The sequence below is a fragment of the Dioscorea cayenensis genome, chromosome 15 (genome assembly GCF_009730915.1).
Source record: "Dioscorea cayenensis subsp. rotundata cultivar TDr96_F1 chromosome 15, TDr96_F1_v2_PseudoChromosome.rev07_lg8_w22 25.fasta, whole genome shotgun sequence".
Classification (NCBI taxonomy): domain Eukaryota; kingdom Viridiplantae; phylum Streptophyta; class Magnoliopsida; order Dioscoreales; family Dioscoreaceae; genus Dioscorea; species Dioscorea cayenensis.
The window spans coordinates 14,174,562-14,188,438 of NC_052485.1; the positions used below are offsets into that span (position 1 = coordinate 14,174,562).

Below are 13,877 nucleotides of genomic sequence, written 5' to 3' on the forward strand. Positions count from 1 at the left end.
TTTAAAGTCAAAAATAAATTTTGACACAAACTCGAATAAATTAAAATCATTAATTCAAAATCTAAAACAAAATAAGCAACTTTATTTTGGGATCCGAATTTGAAACAAAATAGAATTTGAAACAAAACTGAACGTTGAGCTCGTGTAAATTTAAACTATTTCGGGGACTTTATTATAAATATGTAGCTAGCATCAGGAACCCTATATTATTCCAGAAGGCCTCTTTCTCGTTTGCTTTGCTTGGAGAAAAGGCAAACGAACCATCGAATCTGGTGACCAATTTAGGGTTTTGAAGCTTAAGATCGATAGCAGGGCGATTTTTTCAGGTTAGTCAGATCATAGCTTCGTTTTTCTTACTCCGATTTAGGTTTTTTATGTGGAATCGGATGAAATTCATCTTAGATTTTTTGTGCTTTTGTTCTATTTTGAAGAAATCAATACACTTAATGAGAAAGTTGAAGAATTTGTTGGATCTCGAATCAATGTTCCTTGGAGATCATGTGTGCTTGTGATGTCTGGTTCAATATTTGGTTTTTGTTTTTGATTTTACTATTCTTGCTTAAACTACATTGTCATTGTCAAAGGGGGTATTTTGATCATAATTGTTTTTTCTGTTTGTTGTTTGAAGATGTTTCTGAGTGAATAATTGTCAGTTTTATGATAAATTATTAGAAGTTTGTAGTGTGGATTGGATGAAGTAATTTTTTTCCTTTTGACTGACAAGGAATTAGATTTTATTAAATGTTGGGGTTTGGCCAGTTATCTGGTTCGGGGGATTTAGACATCAGTTAAGACTGTGGCAAAGCACATAGTATTGATTTAAGAAAGTTTAATAAAAAAAGGATTCTTTCACGCGTTATACTATTGATAAAGTGCATGTTTTAGAGATACATTGCTTTATATGCATGCGCGTTTCTAACCTGGACTTTGAAGTATAGAGATTTGTCATGCTTGCATTGGAGTGGACAAAGGTGACATTGAATATCTTCTATGCTTCCAAGTTTCTTCTTACTATGTTTTTCTCCTTTTCTTGTAGAGTTTGAACTATTGAGTTGATTATTTCGTCAATTTGGAGCAGCAGGAGCTAGACAAAATGGTATGTTTCCATTCTTTATAATTTAATTAATCTTCGTAGCACAGATGACATAGTGTCCATAATTTATTTCATCTCAAAAATCATAATGACATGATTGTTGGTACTTATACATTCTCTTGTTGTCATGCCTTATGTGGATGATAGGCTCTTCTCTTTCATATGATTGCCTTTTCTTTAACCTTCTTGTGATGGCCCCCCTTCTCTTTAAAGAAAGCCCTCTCACTAAGTTATCATATAGACTTCCATTGTTGAACCACCTACAAAGTCATGTATGGTATCATGTCGTTCATTTTTTTTATACCCTTTTAACTGATACCTAAATTAAGCATCTTCAGATGCCTGACCTTTCTATAGCAATGCTCTATTCCCTGTGTTAGTAGCATCTTATTCTTTGTTGGTTTGTATTGTGCTGGAATTTATAAATTGCCTACATTTGAAATTTCATGATTCCACTCATGGCCAATTTGTGATTATGGTTTTTGTTTGTGAAATTGTGGTTGTTGTTTGGTCAAAGAATAGTATTAACATCTAACTACTGCATATATTGGATGATGCTTAGATGATTAATATCTGATTGGCTTAATTAGTTTGAACGACATATGCATTTACCCTTTCTATGTTTTAATGTTGGAATTGGTTTTGTCATGGTAATATTCAGGTGATGTCAAGCTTTATAGCATTTTATTGTTCATGGTTATCTAGACCACTATAGACCATTTTGAATTGAATTTTCTAATTTGAAAGATATTGAGCAGTAGCTGACTAGTGTTACCAAATGTCACAAACCATATATGGCATATAAATAGTCTGAAAGCCTCTTGCCAACTCATAGCTATCTGCTTAACTTGTGTACTTTGTTGCATAATTTGCAAAGAAGCTTATTCTACTTTGCTAAATATGTTTATTTATGTTACTTCCCCAATTTAAGTTTTTTATGTGGCTTTGATTCCCATGTTTATGTTTACTGGATAATATGCTTTACTTGCTGTTTCTTTCTTAAAAGTTGATTTGTCCTACTCATGTATCATGATTGCCTCGACCATTGATATCTGAATTGTTATATTATTATAAAAGTTTTTCCCAGGATATGGCTATCATGGAACCTCCTTTGAGCAAACATATCGTTGTTATCCTGCATCTTTTATTGATAAGGTAATGAATTTTCTTCACTATTGCATGGTTTTTTTTTTTCTAACTCTAACTTTGTGACAATCTGCTAGCATAATAAAACTACAAGGTTATGGCTTATTTATATCTTTTCCCAGAATACAAATTGATTTTTGTTAGTTTAACCTAAGTAATAATTATTTTAATCTGTTGAAGTGTATCTCTTTTAACATACAAGTGATCTGTAACTATCTCCATGCAACTCAACCTGTAAACATAATGATCTGGTGAAGTGAACTCTCATAAATTATGGATATGAACATTTACAATCAACACTCATTGAGGTTTTCCCTTTGAAACATTTTTCCCTGTAATCCTAATGTTTCAAATATGCTTATGCATTAGTAATCTCAATGGCATGAAATTGCACACCTCAGAGAGCTCATAAGGTATCACTGTCAATAAGATGATGAAATTTTGAGTAAAAATCTTAATTGTTTAAAACTAATCGCTCATTCCACAAATGATCAGGATATTTACAAATGCATGCTGATTGTCTGTTGCAATGATGCAGTTTTCAATTATTTTGGGATGGTGAAACCAGAAGAATCCACCTTCCATTCACTTATCATATTAGAAATGACTGTAAAGCAAATTCCTTGAAAAAATTAAAACATTGTTTAGTGCTGAAATTTCTTTTCTTGTTTTCAACTTTTCACATGTTAAAAGTTATAGGAAACCATATACCATTATACTAAATTCAAAATAGTAACTCTGAAATATTCAGTTTGCTGATAGAATGCTCATTTTGTGGCTTTCATCTGTAATATATCCTATATGTTTAGTGTTTCTTTTTCTTTACAGTTTCTTTCATTCTCTGTGATTCAGATATTTTGCATCTTACATAATTTCTGTTACTTTATTATAAATTATAAGTATTATCCAAATTTGCTTCAACATGGTCATACTATAAGCACTTATATATCTGTTTAGAACTTCTGTACCTGATTACTCTAACTGAGACATTTTGAATTTTTTTCACCCTGCAGCCGCAGCTGGAAAGTGGTGATAAAAGTAAGCTATCTCCATATCCCACCTCAGTCTTTCTCCCTTTATGAACATTTGATCTTTGTTCTATATAAACACCTGATAATTTTGTGTATGCTTTGTGCTATTTCAGTTATTATGCCTCCTTCTGCTCTTGATCGTCTTGGTAAGTCATTTCAGTCACCAATTTATGTATAAAATCTTTTCAGTCCTTTTTGATCATTATCTTATAGTGTGCAATTCATTTTTCTACCATAATGCCATCTGATTTTATAGCCTACTGCTAAATTGCAGCATCACTGCACATTGATTACCCAATGTTGTTTGAACTCCACAATGCTGCTGCAGAGCGCATTTCACATTGTGGGGTGCTGGAATTCATTGCTGAGGAAGGCATGGTCTACATGCCATACTGGGTAGGAGTTACCATGTAAATCTAATTTTTAATTTGCTCAGTACTTAATTTTTCTTCAAATTTTAATTTAATTTATATATTAACAGATGATGCAAAATATGCTTTTACAAGAGGGAGATACGGTCCGTGTTAAAAATGCTACTCTTCCCAAGGGCACATATGTGAAATTGCAGCCTCACACAAAGGACTTTTTGGACATCTCAAACCCGAAGGCCATGTTAGTTTTTGATTTGTTCTCCATTGTTTGATTAATGATCATTAAGCTTATGCATGCTTTGATTCCATATGAGATTTGATGCTATCTTATAGTACATCATTTATTTGTAATTATTCTTAGCTTGGAGTATGCTGACCTTTCTGTTCTGAATCTCTGCAGTTTGGAAACAACTTTAAGGAACTTTTCCTGCTTAACCACTGGTGACAGTATCATGGTAGCTTATAACAATAAAAAGTATTATATAGATATTGTTGAAACCAAACCAGCTTCTGCGATTAGTATCATTGAGACGGACTGTGAGGTAGACTTTGCACCTCCACTTGATTATAAAGAACCTGAAAGACCACAACCTTCTGCCCCTTCAAGCAGCACTCCAATTCATGGTATTTATTTGACTTTTTTAATAAATTAGATTGAACTGTTCATTAAAAATTTGCAACTCTACTGATTGCTTTAAGATCTATATTTTCCGTAGAAGTATTTTTTTTTTATCATTTTTAATTAATTTTCTTGTAATGCACAATTGTTCCATCCTTTAAATTAACCTTCAGTCTTATATGTATGTCACAGTTGATTTCGTGCTAATTGTTCCTTTCCAAACAATTTGTCATATGAGTGAAACTTAGCTGTTGGAAAACATGAAAACCACAAAACTCACAGTTGAGAAATAGTAAGAAAAGTAGGATCTCTTATCATCCATAGCAAGGCTTCTTTTGCTGTTGGTTCTGTGTTTTGGGGTTTGTGACTGCACTACACCTACACCTATTTGAAAAATGTTGTTTTCATGGTTTTAGGCTTACATACTTGTCTAGTCTTGTGCTGCAATCTATCAAAGTCAAACATGCAACAAGTAATGATTTAATGGTGATGTGACACCTGCATACAAATGATACATGTATAGGCATATTTTATTGGATTTACAAGAACACCCTATTATGGAATTAAATCAGACGTGTCTGCTATGATTTTTTTTTTCAATGCTCTATGATCAGATACCACATCCTAAATTTATTGGTATTTGGTCTAACATGCTATCCACAGTTACTAGTACTTGTGCAATGCTTCATGTGGGTTTTTTTCTATGCATCAGTTACTATTTAATCTTCTTCCTCCTAAAGGATGTGATGCAGAAAGCTTTTTTTTTTCTTCTGTTGATTTATTTTTTATTTCTAAAGTGTTGCATTGAGATTCCTCCATTTTATTTTATAACAGGATAATTTATTCTATTATTTTAACCTACTTTGTAATTTATTCTACGTGAAATTCTGCTCAAGGTGCCGAAGTTGAACCTCCTGCTGAACCAAAGTTCAGCCCCTTCACTGGCATCGGGAGGCGGCTGGATGGAAAGCCTTCAAAGCATCCAACTCCAGACTCTCTCCCTATGAAGGGCCCAACAATGGCTACAAATGGTGTGAAGCCAGCAACAACAAACAATTCACAGGCCAGCTCATCAAAACAAACAGCAGGCAAACTTGTGTTTGGTTCAAGTAGGAGTACTGCTGCTGGCAAAGAAGCTCAGAAGGTTTGTGGCTTATTCACTTGTATGAAAAATCCTGCGAGATAGTGGCATTCGTGTTGCTTGTGTTTATTGTCTTGATTGAAAGCAGTCTGAGATCAGACTTGCCTGAATTCTCTGTTTGACATCATAATGCAATAATGCATATTGTCAATGGCACTTTGCTTTGCTCAAAATGTCCATTTCGCTGAGTATAACTTTCTTTGCAGGGACAGGCAAAAGAACCAAAGGAAAATTCTTCAAAGACGGAAGAGTCGAAGTTTCAAGCTTTCACCGGGAAGAAATACTCACTGAAAGGCTGATCTAACTTATTCACCTTTTGTATATCTTCTCGAAGATCGATAATGCATGTAAACTAAACTAAAAAAAAAAGAAAAATACTCATTTAGAAGAATTGTTTACTTTCTTTGAAACTAGTGCTTATTATCTATACAAAGGGTTCATAGCAAAATGGTCCTATGATTCTTCACCGAAAAATGAATACCTTCTAGTTTCTTATGTGGAATGGTTAAAGACTTGCCTATGAAGTTAGAAGTTGTTTGTATAAACTTGTGGGCTTGTGTATGCCTGAAAAATTCATCATCATTGACTAATCTGAATTTTTTACACTTATGTTTCTTCTGGTAAAGGGTATATAATTTTTTGTACCGAATTTGGAAATGCTTGGCTTGAATACTCCTACGGCCCTACCAAGTACAGGGATAACAAACAGCGTTGACACTTCTGATGGTTAGGTGAGCTTAGGGTTGGTAGTGAGGTAGGGAATGCCGATCTCTGTAAGGATTTGACAGGATTGGGATTATCTGATTTTTTTTCCCTGTGAGACTGGGATAGAGGTCAATCTGTCTCTATTTTCTTAAAAAAACAGGGAGTAGGATTTTTATTTTCGGTTATATTGACATATAATCCTTAAAATTTTAGTTAATTACAATTTTGCCACTATAAATGTTGAGTGGTTTTTATTGAGTCCTACTTGTATATTACATACAATTGTGAAGTGAGATTTTTATTTTATTTATTTATGTATTTATTTTTAAATTTTTATATGTTAGTTTGTTGTGCTTTTATGTTGAATAATTTTTATATTTTCATGAGTTAATTAGTATTAATTAATTTAAAAAAAATTTAAATTCATAAATGTATCAACATAGGATTCTCACGGGGGGTGGTTTCTCCGTGGGGACAGAGTGGGATTATCAAGGTTGTCAGACCCGGCCCGGGCAATGACCCGGTTAAGCCCAGGGGTGAGGGGTCAATGGGTTCAACCGGGTTGAACCGGGGTCAATAATTAAATATAAAAAAAATATTATAATAATTAATAATGAGCAAATATAATATTAAACCCATAATTATATTATAAAAACCTACTCAAATTTGATATTTAAATTGATAAATGACCTTATATACAGTAGAATTTTCTAATTTTGTCATTTATTTTTACATTTTTTAAATATTTATAAATTTAATATATTAATATATAATTATCGAACTTCTCTCGGTGTTATTTATTTATTTATTTGTTTATTGGTTGATTTTGTTAAAATAAATAAGAAATTTAATTCAATAATTCTTATATTTCAATTGAGTTTTTATTTTGTTTTAATTTTTTTTTATATTTTTTATTTAATTAGAATACTTTAATTTTATATTTTATAATAAAATTACACTCATTTATTGTTTTATTTTATTAATAAATTAAATTTTTAGAAAGTATTTACATAATACATTAATATATTTTATTTTTAAATATTAATTTTTGTTGGTATGTTTATGATATATATATATTGTAATTCTATTTATTGATTATAAATTATAAATTAATATTAATAAATATAACCGATTTTGTGATTTTTAATGAGAAAATAATAATAAATTATTAAATATTGTAAAAAAAAATTAAACATTGTGACCCGATTGACCCGCCCGGGTCACCGGGTTAACTCCGGGTTTTTTAATACCCGGGTCAATGAGGTATACCCGGGCCGGCCACATGGCCGGTTCCCGGTTTTTCCGGTTGAACCGGCCGGGCCGGTCCGGGTCTGACAACATTGGGGATTATCCCTCTGTGGACATCTGGGATGGGGATTCTTGGCCCCTGCCCCATTACCACCCCTAGCTAACCTGCTAGGGTAATTATATCTTGAGTGTAAAGTACGATATTTTGGCTTAATTAATATTAATTAAATTAAGTACTTTAAATTTTAAATTATTATTTTTTTTTTATAAAATAAGGATAAATTTTTATTTCTATTAATGTGATTCGAAAAATTAGTTATAAAATAATGTTTACGATTTGATTGTTTATTTTGAAATTGTTATTGTTATTAATTTAGAGTTGGTAAACAAATTTTATTTTGTGGTCAATTTTACAATTTGTCTCTTTCTAACTATTTGCCTTTTTTATGCGAGAATTAAGTTAATTTTTAATTAATTAACTTTTTAAAAATTAAAAGGAGAACCATGACGTGTTTATCATAAACCCAAAAAGAAAAAAACCAAAAAGGAAAAAAATACAAGAAACTAATTAAAATTCACTGAACAAAAGAGATAAGTGTGGCTTGAAATCGAGGCTGTATTAGCCTATTATGCATGAATTTTATTTTTGAGAATTTCTTTTACAACAAATTTCATTCAGAGTATTTGAGGTTACAGATTAACTCCCCATTACCTCAAACCTGGACTGTCTTTCTTTATAGTTTTAATTATTTCTTGATTACTACGAATGACTTTTCTGGGTTTACAAGAGTTCCCTGGGTATCAAATCCAATACATTAATCACTTTCCTAAACGTCAAATGATAATTTAATGAAATCAACTAAACAAAAAACAGTAGCTTAATTTAAATCCAAATGTTAATGAAATCAACTAAACAAAAAACAGTAGCTTAATTTAAATCCAAATGTTCATTCCCAGGAACAACAGAACAGTAACTGAAATTAGGGCGTGTTTGTTTGTGTGTGGGGAGAATATCTTGTAACTTCAAATACCCCATTCTTAAAATCCCATATTTGATTTTGATGCTTTTAAAGTACATAAGTAAAGCAGTTATGTTATGGGCATAAGTCCAAATCCATCTCAGCTGGAAGTCATTCGCGTAACTTACGTGAGGTAGCCTGCACTTTGGGAAGGGTGTAGTAACCCGTGAAGAGCTCCTTTGCATTTGATCGTCTTCTCCATTTCCGGTCAAAGCAACTTCAGTCCTTGCTTCATAAGTGCAATTGCTTCTCCTCTTGCTTCTCCATTCAATCATGAAGTTGAGGTAACATTTCATTTATTTTTTATTTTAGTTAATTTTATTTTATTTTTCTTCTTGAACGTGAGTATTTTGTGTAAAATTTATAGATCTTACTACGACTGCAGCAATCTTCAGATTTTCATTCTTTGCTTCTCGGTGGTTCCTCCTTGTAAGGTCTATCAATATATATATATATATATATATATTAATTTCTAGCTAATTATGATATAAAAACTTCAGATTTAGCAGTAAGATAATTTTTGTAATTATTTTTATTATCCTCAAATATTAGGCTGAATGATCTAAGACTTTAAAATTTGATGATTATGTTTGAATTATTATTTTTAAAATTATGTTTTGGTGATATTTATTTATTTATTTTTTATGAATCTCGTGCACATTATTGTGTTTGGATAATGTTTTGATTGTTTGGTGGTTATTATTATTATTTTCATTATCGTGTTGATTGTTTTTGGATAATGTTATTGTTAGTTTGTTATTCTAGCAATAACATGATTTTTATTTTGAATCCCGCCTTTGTTGTTTGAATTTCCATTCGAATCACTAAACTAGATTTTTTTTTTTTTTTAATTTTTGCTTTTAGAGCCTTGGTTTTATCCACTATTGTCTCTTTAGTTATGAAAATCCAGCTTCATTTCAGGAATTCGATTTTATTGCATTTAATATGCAGTAGAAATCCAATTATGCAAAGTTGTTTTTTTCATCTTGATTTTTTTCACAAGACAGTCAGAGAAGAACATTTGCTAAAAACAACTTTGCTAAATAGAGTCTATAACTCAGCTTAACCATTATGCACAAAGATCAGCAAGAAGAAATAAGTTTATGGATATTTTCTATTTCCAACTACATCCTGCAATTAAGTTACATATGATGAATCATGCATTGTACCTCCAAGACATTTAAAATGAGAAATATAGATATACCATGCTCACCAACAAAATCCTTCTCAAATTCTGAGACCTTTGTTGACGCTGAGGGAACATAGGAGTCGCCAAAATAGGGGATACAACCTTCTGGTTTGTAGAAAGGTCAGCGACTTTCTCAAGTAACACGAGGTGTTTGAAGAAATGCACTGAGCGTTCTCCAAAGCCAGAGATAAAGATAGGGGAGAAGACTTTTCAAAGATTGTATTTTGGTCCAATGAGCTCCTAGCTCTTCATACCCTTTTATATCCAAAAAAGTAACAGACAACACAAACACTATCAGCCAATCCCATTGGTTACAACCACTACTTGAGCCCTTATTGGTCAAGCACCATTCCTAAATCCATACCCATTGGTTGGACACAGACAAAGAGAGATTGAGAGTAATTAATGCTCTCGTTCTCTTACACTCCACTAGCTAATACAACTAATACAAGCCATACCACTTATTACAACCAAAAAGAGATCATCCACACAAAAACGAGCAGGGGACCATGCTGTCCCCCCCACACTGCCATCCTGCCGTCAGTAACCGCCGCCAGCAGCCAGTAAGCCCTTAAGCTTTAATCAACATCAACACCCCCTTGAGTGAAGCTCGCGCACACCGAGTTGGCTCATGAACCTTACATGCTTCTCAACGATCAGGGGCTTGGTGAAGATGTCCGCAAGCTGGTCATCAGTCCGGCAATGATGAAGAGTGATGACACCATCTACGACCAGTCCTCGTATAAAGTGAAAGCGAACATCTATGTGCTTTGTTCTCCCATGATGCGTCGGGCTATTTGCCACAGAGATTGCAGACATGTTATCACACCATAACACTGTTGGCCTTCTATCCTCCAACCCACACTCAAGCAACACCCTTCTAAGCCAAACCACCTGACAGGCAGCAGCAGTACACGTAATGTACTCTGCTTCAGTGGTTGAAAGTGCCACCACTTCCTGCTTCTTGTATCCCCACGAGATCACACTGGCCCCTAGTCGACACACCATTCCAGAGGTGCTCTTGCGATTAGCTCTGGACCCTCCCCAGTCGCTGTCAGAGAAAGCCTCTAACACAGCTCCATCTTCCCGCGAGTACCACAGCCCAAAACCCCTTGTGCCAGCAAGATATCTCACAATTCTCTTGACAGCACAGAAGTGAGTCTTGAGAGGTTGACTCATGAACCTTGACAGGTAATTCACAGAGAAGACGATATCTGGGCGAGTGTGAGAAATGTAGAGTAACTTCCCAATTATGCTTCTGAATAAGAATGGATCTGATAACAGATCATTCCCATCCACATGTACCTTCTCATTCAAAGTCATTGGTGTTGGAACGGGTTTGCATTGCTTCATATTTAACTTATGTAAAACATCTTCAATGTAATTCCTCTGGCAGATAAAAACTCCATCAGTGCACTGTTTCACTTCAATTCCCAGAAAGAATCCCATTAAACCAAGATCAGTCATGCTAAATCTTTGCATCATATTAGTTTTAAATTCACTAAGCAAGTTGCATGACGAACTGGTGTACACAATGTCATCGACATAGAGACTGATCACAAGCACCTCACCATCCTTTCCTTGTCTTTGATAAAGTGTGTGCTCACTCTCACTTCTCTTGAGACCCAGCTCCTTGAAATATTGATCAATCTTTGCATACCAGGCCCTCGGAGCCTGCTTAAGCCCATAGAGAGCCTTGTTCAGTTTACATACCAGTTGCTCCTTACCCTTCACAATGTAACCTTCAGGCTGTGATACATACACATCCTCCTGAATTTCCCCATTTAGGAAAGCCGATTTTACATCGAAGTGGTACACCTTCAAACCACACTGAGCGGCCAGAGCTAACACCATCCTTAAGGTCTCTAAACGCGCCACAGGAGAGAATACCTCCTTATAGTCAATTCCATGCTGCTAAGAGTAACCTTTGGCAACTATCCTTGCCTTGAGTTTCACCACTTGCCCATCAGCATCCAGCTTGGTTTTGTAAACCCATTTGAGCCCAATTGCCTTCTTCCCTTCGGGCAATGCACATAGCTCCCACGTTTTGTTAATGATGATGGCTTCCATCTCGGCATCCATTGCCTTCTTCCAACCTGCAACCTTCATAGCTTCACTGTAATCTGTTGGATCAACAACATTTAGAGCAAATGTACATGTTTGATAAATATCACTCAGCAGCCTAGTACGAAGAGGAGGAGATTCTTCAGGTGAGGTATCCCGGGAACCTGATGATACACCCCCAATGCTACTTGGACTCATGTCCGCCTCCTCAACAGATCTTCCAGTAGCAGTGAAATTGGTCGCAGCTCCTCCCTTTTCTTCTATTAGAATGACAGGTTCTATAACAAGAGTGTCCTTCCAATTCCACCGAGATTCTTCATGGAACACCACATCTCGGCTAATGATAATCCTGGAAGACAAAGGGTTATACAACCTATATGCTTTGGATTCACATGAGTATCCAAGGAAAATACACTTTTCAGACTTCTCATCAAGTTTATGCAACTTGTGAGAAGGAATCAAAGCAAACGCTATGCACCCGAACACTCTCAGATGTTTCACTGAGGGTATCGAGCCATGCCAAACTTTATAGGGAGTCTTGTCTTGCAAATTCTGTGTAGGAGACCTGTTAATTAGATACACAGCTGTGGACACAACTTCCCCCCAGAATTTTAAAGGTAGGCCAGCACAATTAAGCAAGCTTCTAGCCATCTCAACCACCGTCCTGTTCTTGCGCTCCACTACCCCGTTCTGCTGAGGAGTATAAGGTGCAGTGAGCTCTCGTCTAATCCCATAGGCACTGCAGTACTTTAGGAACTCTCCAGATGTGAATTCCCCGCCCCTATCGCTCCTTACTGTCTTCAGCTTCAACCCGGTCTGTCTTTCAACCAAAGCATGAAAGCTTTGGAACAACTTGAAGACCTCAGACTTGCACTTGAGAAGATACACCCAACACCATCTACTGAAGTCATCAATTAGTAGGGAAAAATACTTTTTTTTACCTAGAGAATCTTCACTCATAGGGCCACACAAGTCCATGTGCACAAGTTGTAAACACGAAGAGGTTTTTTGTGACCTGCCACTGGGAAAGCTAGCTCGAACCTGTTTGGACACAACACAGTGCTCACACTGCAAATCCAGCTTCACATCAGATAACCCAGTCACCATCTCCTTCTGTGCCATAATCTTTAGACTTCGAAAATTCAAGTGTCCTAGTCAAGAATGCCACAACTTGGAAGAAATCTGATCAGACACAACAACATTCAACCTTCCAATGCATGAGACATCAACAGGGAACATATTGTTCCTTGATTTTTGAATCTCAATCACAAGTTTCTTAGTATGGTTATCAGTAATAACACAACTCTCTTGGTTAAACATCACAGAATACCCTTTGGAAAGTAATTGACCTACACTTAAGAGATTGTGGGCCAAACCTGGGACAAATTGCACACCTTGCAGTATCTTCTGCTCTCCTGACTTGGAGTGAATACATACAGTGCCAACACCCTCAACTAGAATTTCCTTATCATTTCCAAGCCTCACACTAACCTTCTGTGACTCATCCAGGTTAACAAACAGACTCATATCCCCGATCATATGATTCGAACACCCGCTGTCGATCAACCAGACTGAGGATGATCCAAAATCAATTGCTTGGCTTACCATGAAGACGTTGCTGGACCCTTTCTCTTCAGCTACCATACTTGCCTCCTTTTCAGGTTGCTTCTCCTTCGCCCAGCAATTTGCTTTCACGTGACCGAACTTCTTACAGTGAAAACACTGCACTTGACTCTTATTTTCAATCCCACGACCTCGGCCACCTCGTGCTCTTCCTCGCCCCCGAGTGAACGAACGGCCTCGGCCTCTTCCATCACCCCAAGAGTTTCCTGAGCTTCCACCTTTGCTTGAACTAGCACCGAACGTGTCACCCTTGACAACCAAAGCCTTTTCTTCGCCCTTAGCTTGCATGCGGTTCACCCTGACCTCGTGGGCAAGCAGTGTTCCGCTGAGATCGTCGAGATTTAACTTAGACACCTCCTTTGACTCCTCAATGGCAACGACTACAAAATCAAATTTTGGAGCTAGGCTCCTCAATACCTTGGAAACAACCTCCGACTCAGCTAGCGTATGGTCGAGCGCACGAACTTGGTTTGCAGCAACGGCCACCCGAGTGAGATAGTCTTGCATCCCTTCAGCATCCTCCATTTGCAGGGTTTCGAACTCTTGCCGAAGTGCCTGAATCCTTACTGCCCGAACTTTGGTGGTTCCTTGGCATTGTTTCCTCATAGTCTCCCAAGCCTCGTGAGCC

General features: G+C 35.8%; 1 protein-coding gene across 1 annotated transcript; it reads left to right on the top strand.

The window, feature by feature from the left end:
- Positions 1–203: 203 nt before the first annotated feature.
- On the top strand, positions 204–5,989 carry LOC120278067 (ubiquitin fusion degradation protein 1 homolog). The gene is made up of 10 exons (XM_039284966.1): positions 204–326; positions 1,037–1,096; positions 2,171–2,248; positions 3,253–3,277; positions 3,384–3,416; positions 3,545–3,666; positions 3,752–3,882; positions 4,042–4,265; positions 5,157–5,404; positions 5,608–5,989. The coding sequence occupies exons 2-10, from the start codon at positions 1,094–1,096 to the stop codon at positions 5,698–5,700; spliced, it is 957 nt and encodes a 318-aa protein (XP_039140900.1). The 5' UTR covers positions 204–326; positions 1,037–1,093; the 3' UTR covers positions 5,701–5,989.
- The last annotated feature ends 7,888 nt before the right edge of the window (positions 5,990–13,877 follow it).

What these genes read in the sequence shown, in the direction of transcription:
- LOC120278067 (XM_039284966.1), top strand. An exon ending in AAGCAGCACTCCAATTCATG is followed by an intron (nt 4,266 to 5,156) that starts GTATTTATTTGA and finishes ATTCTGCTCAAG; the next exon opens with GTGCCGAAGTTGAACCTCCT. An exon ending in CTGGCAAAGAAGCTCAGAAG is followed by an intron (nt 5,405 to 5,607) that starts GTTTGTGGCTTA and finishes CTTTCTTTGCAG; the next exon opens with GGACAGGCAAAAGAACCAAA.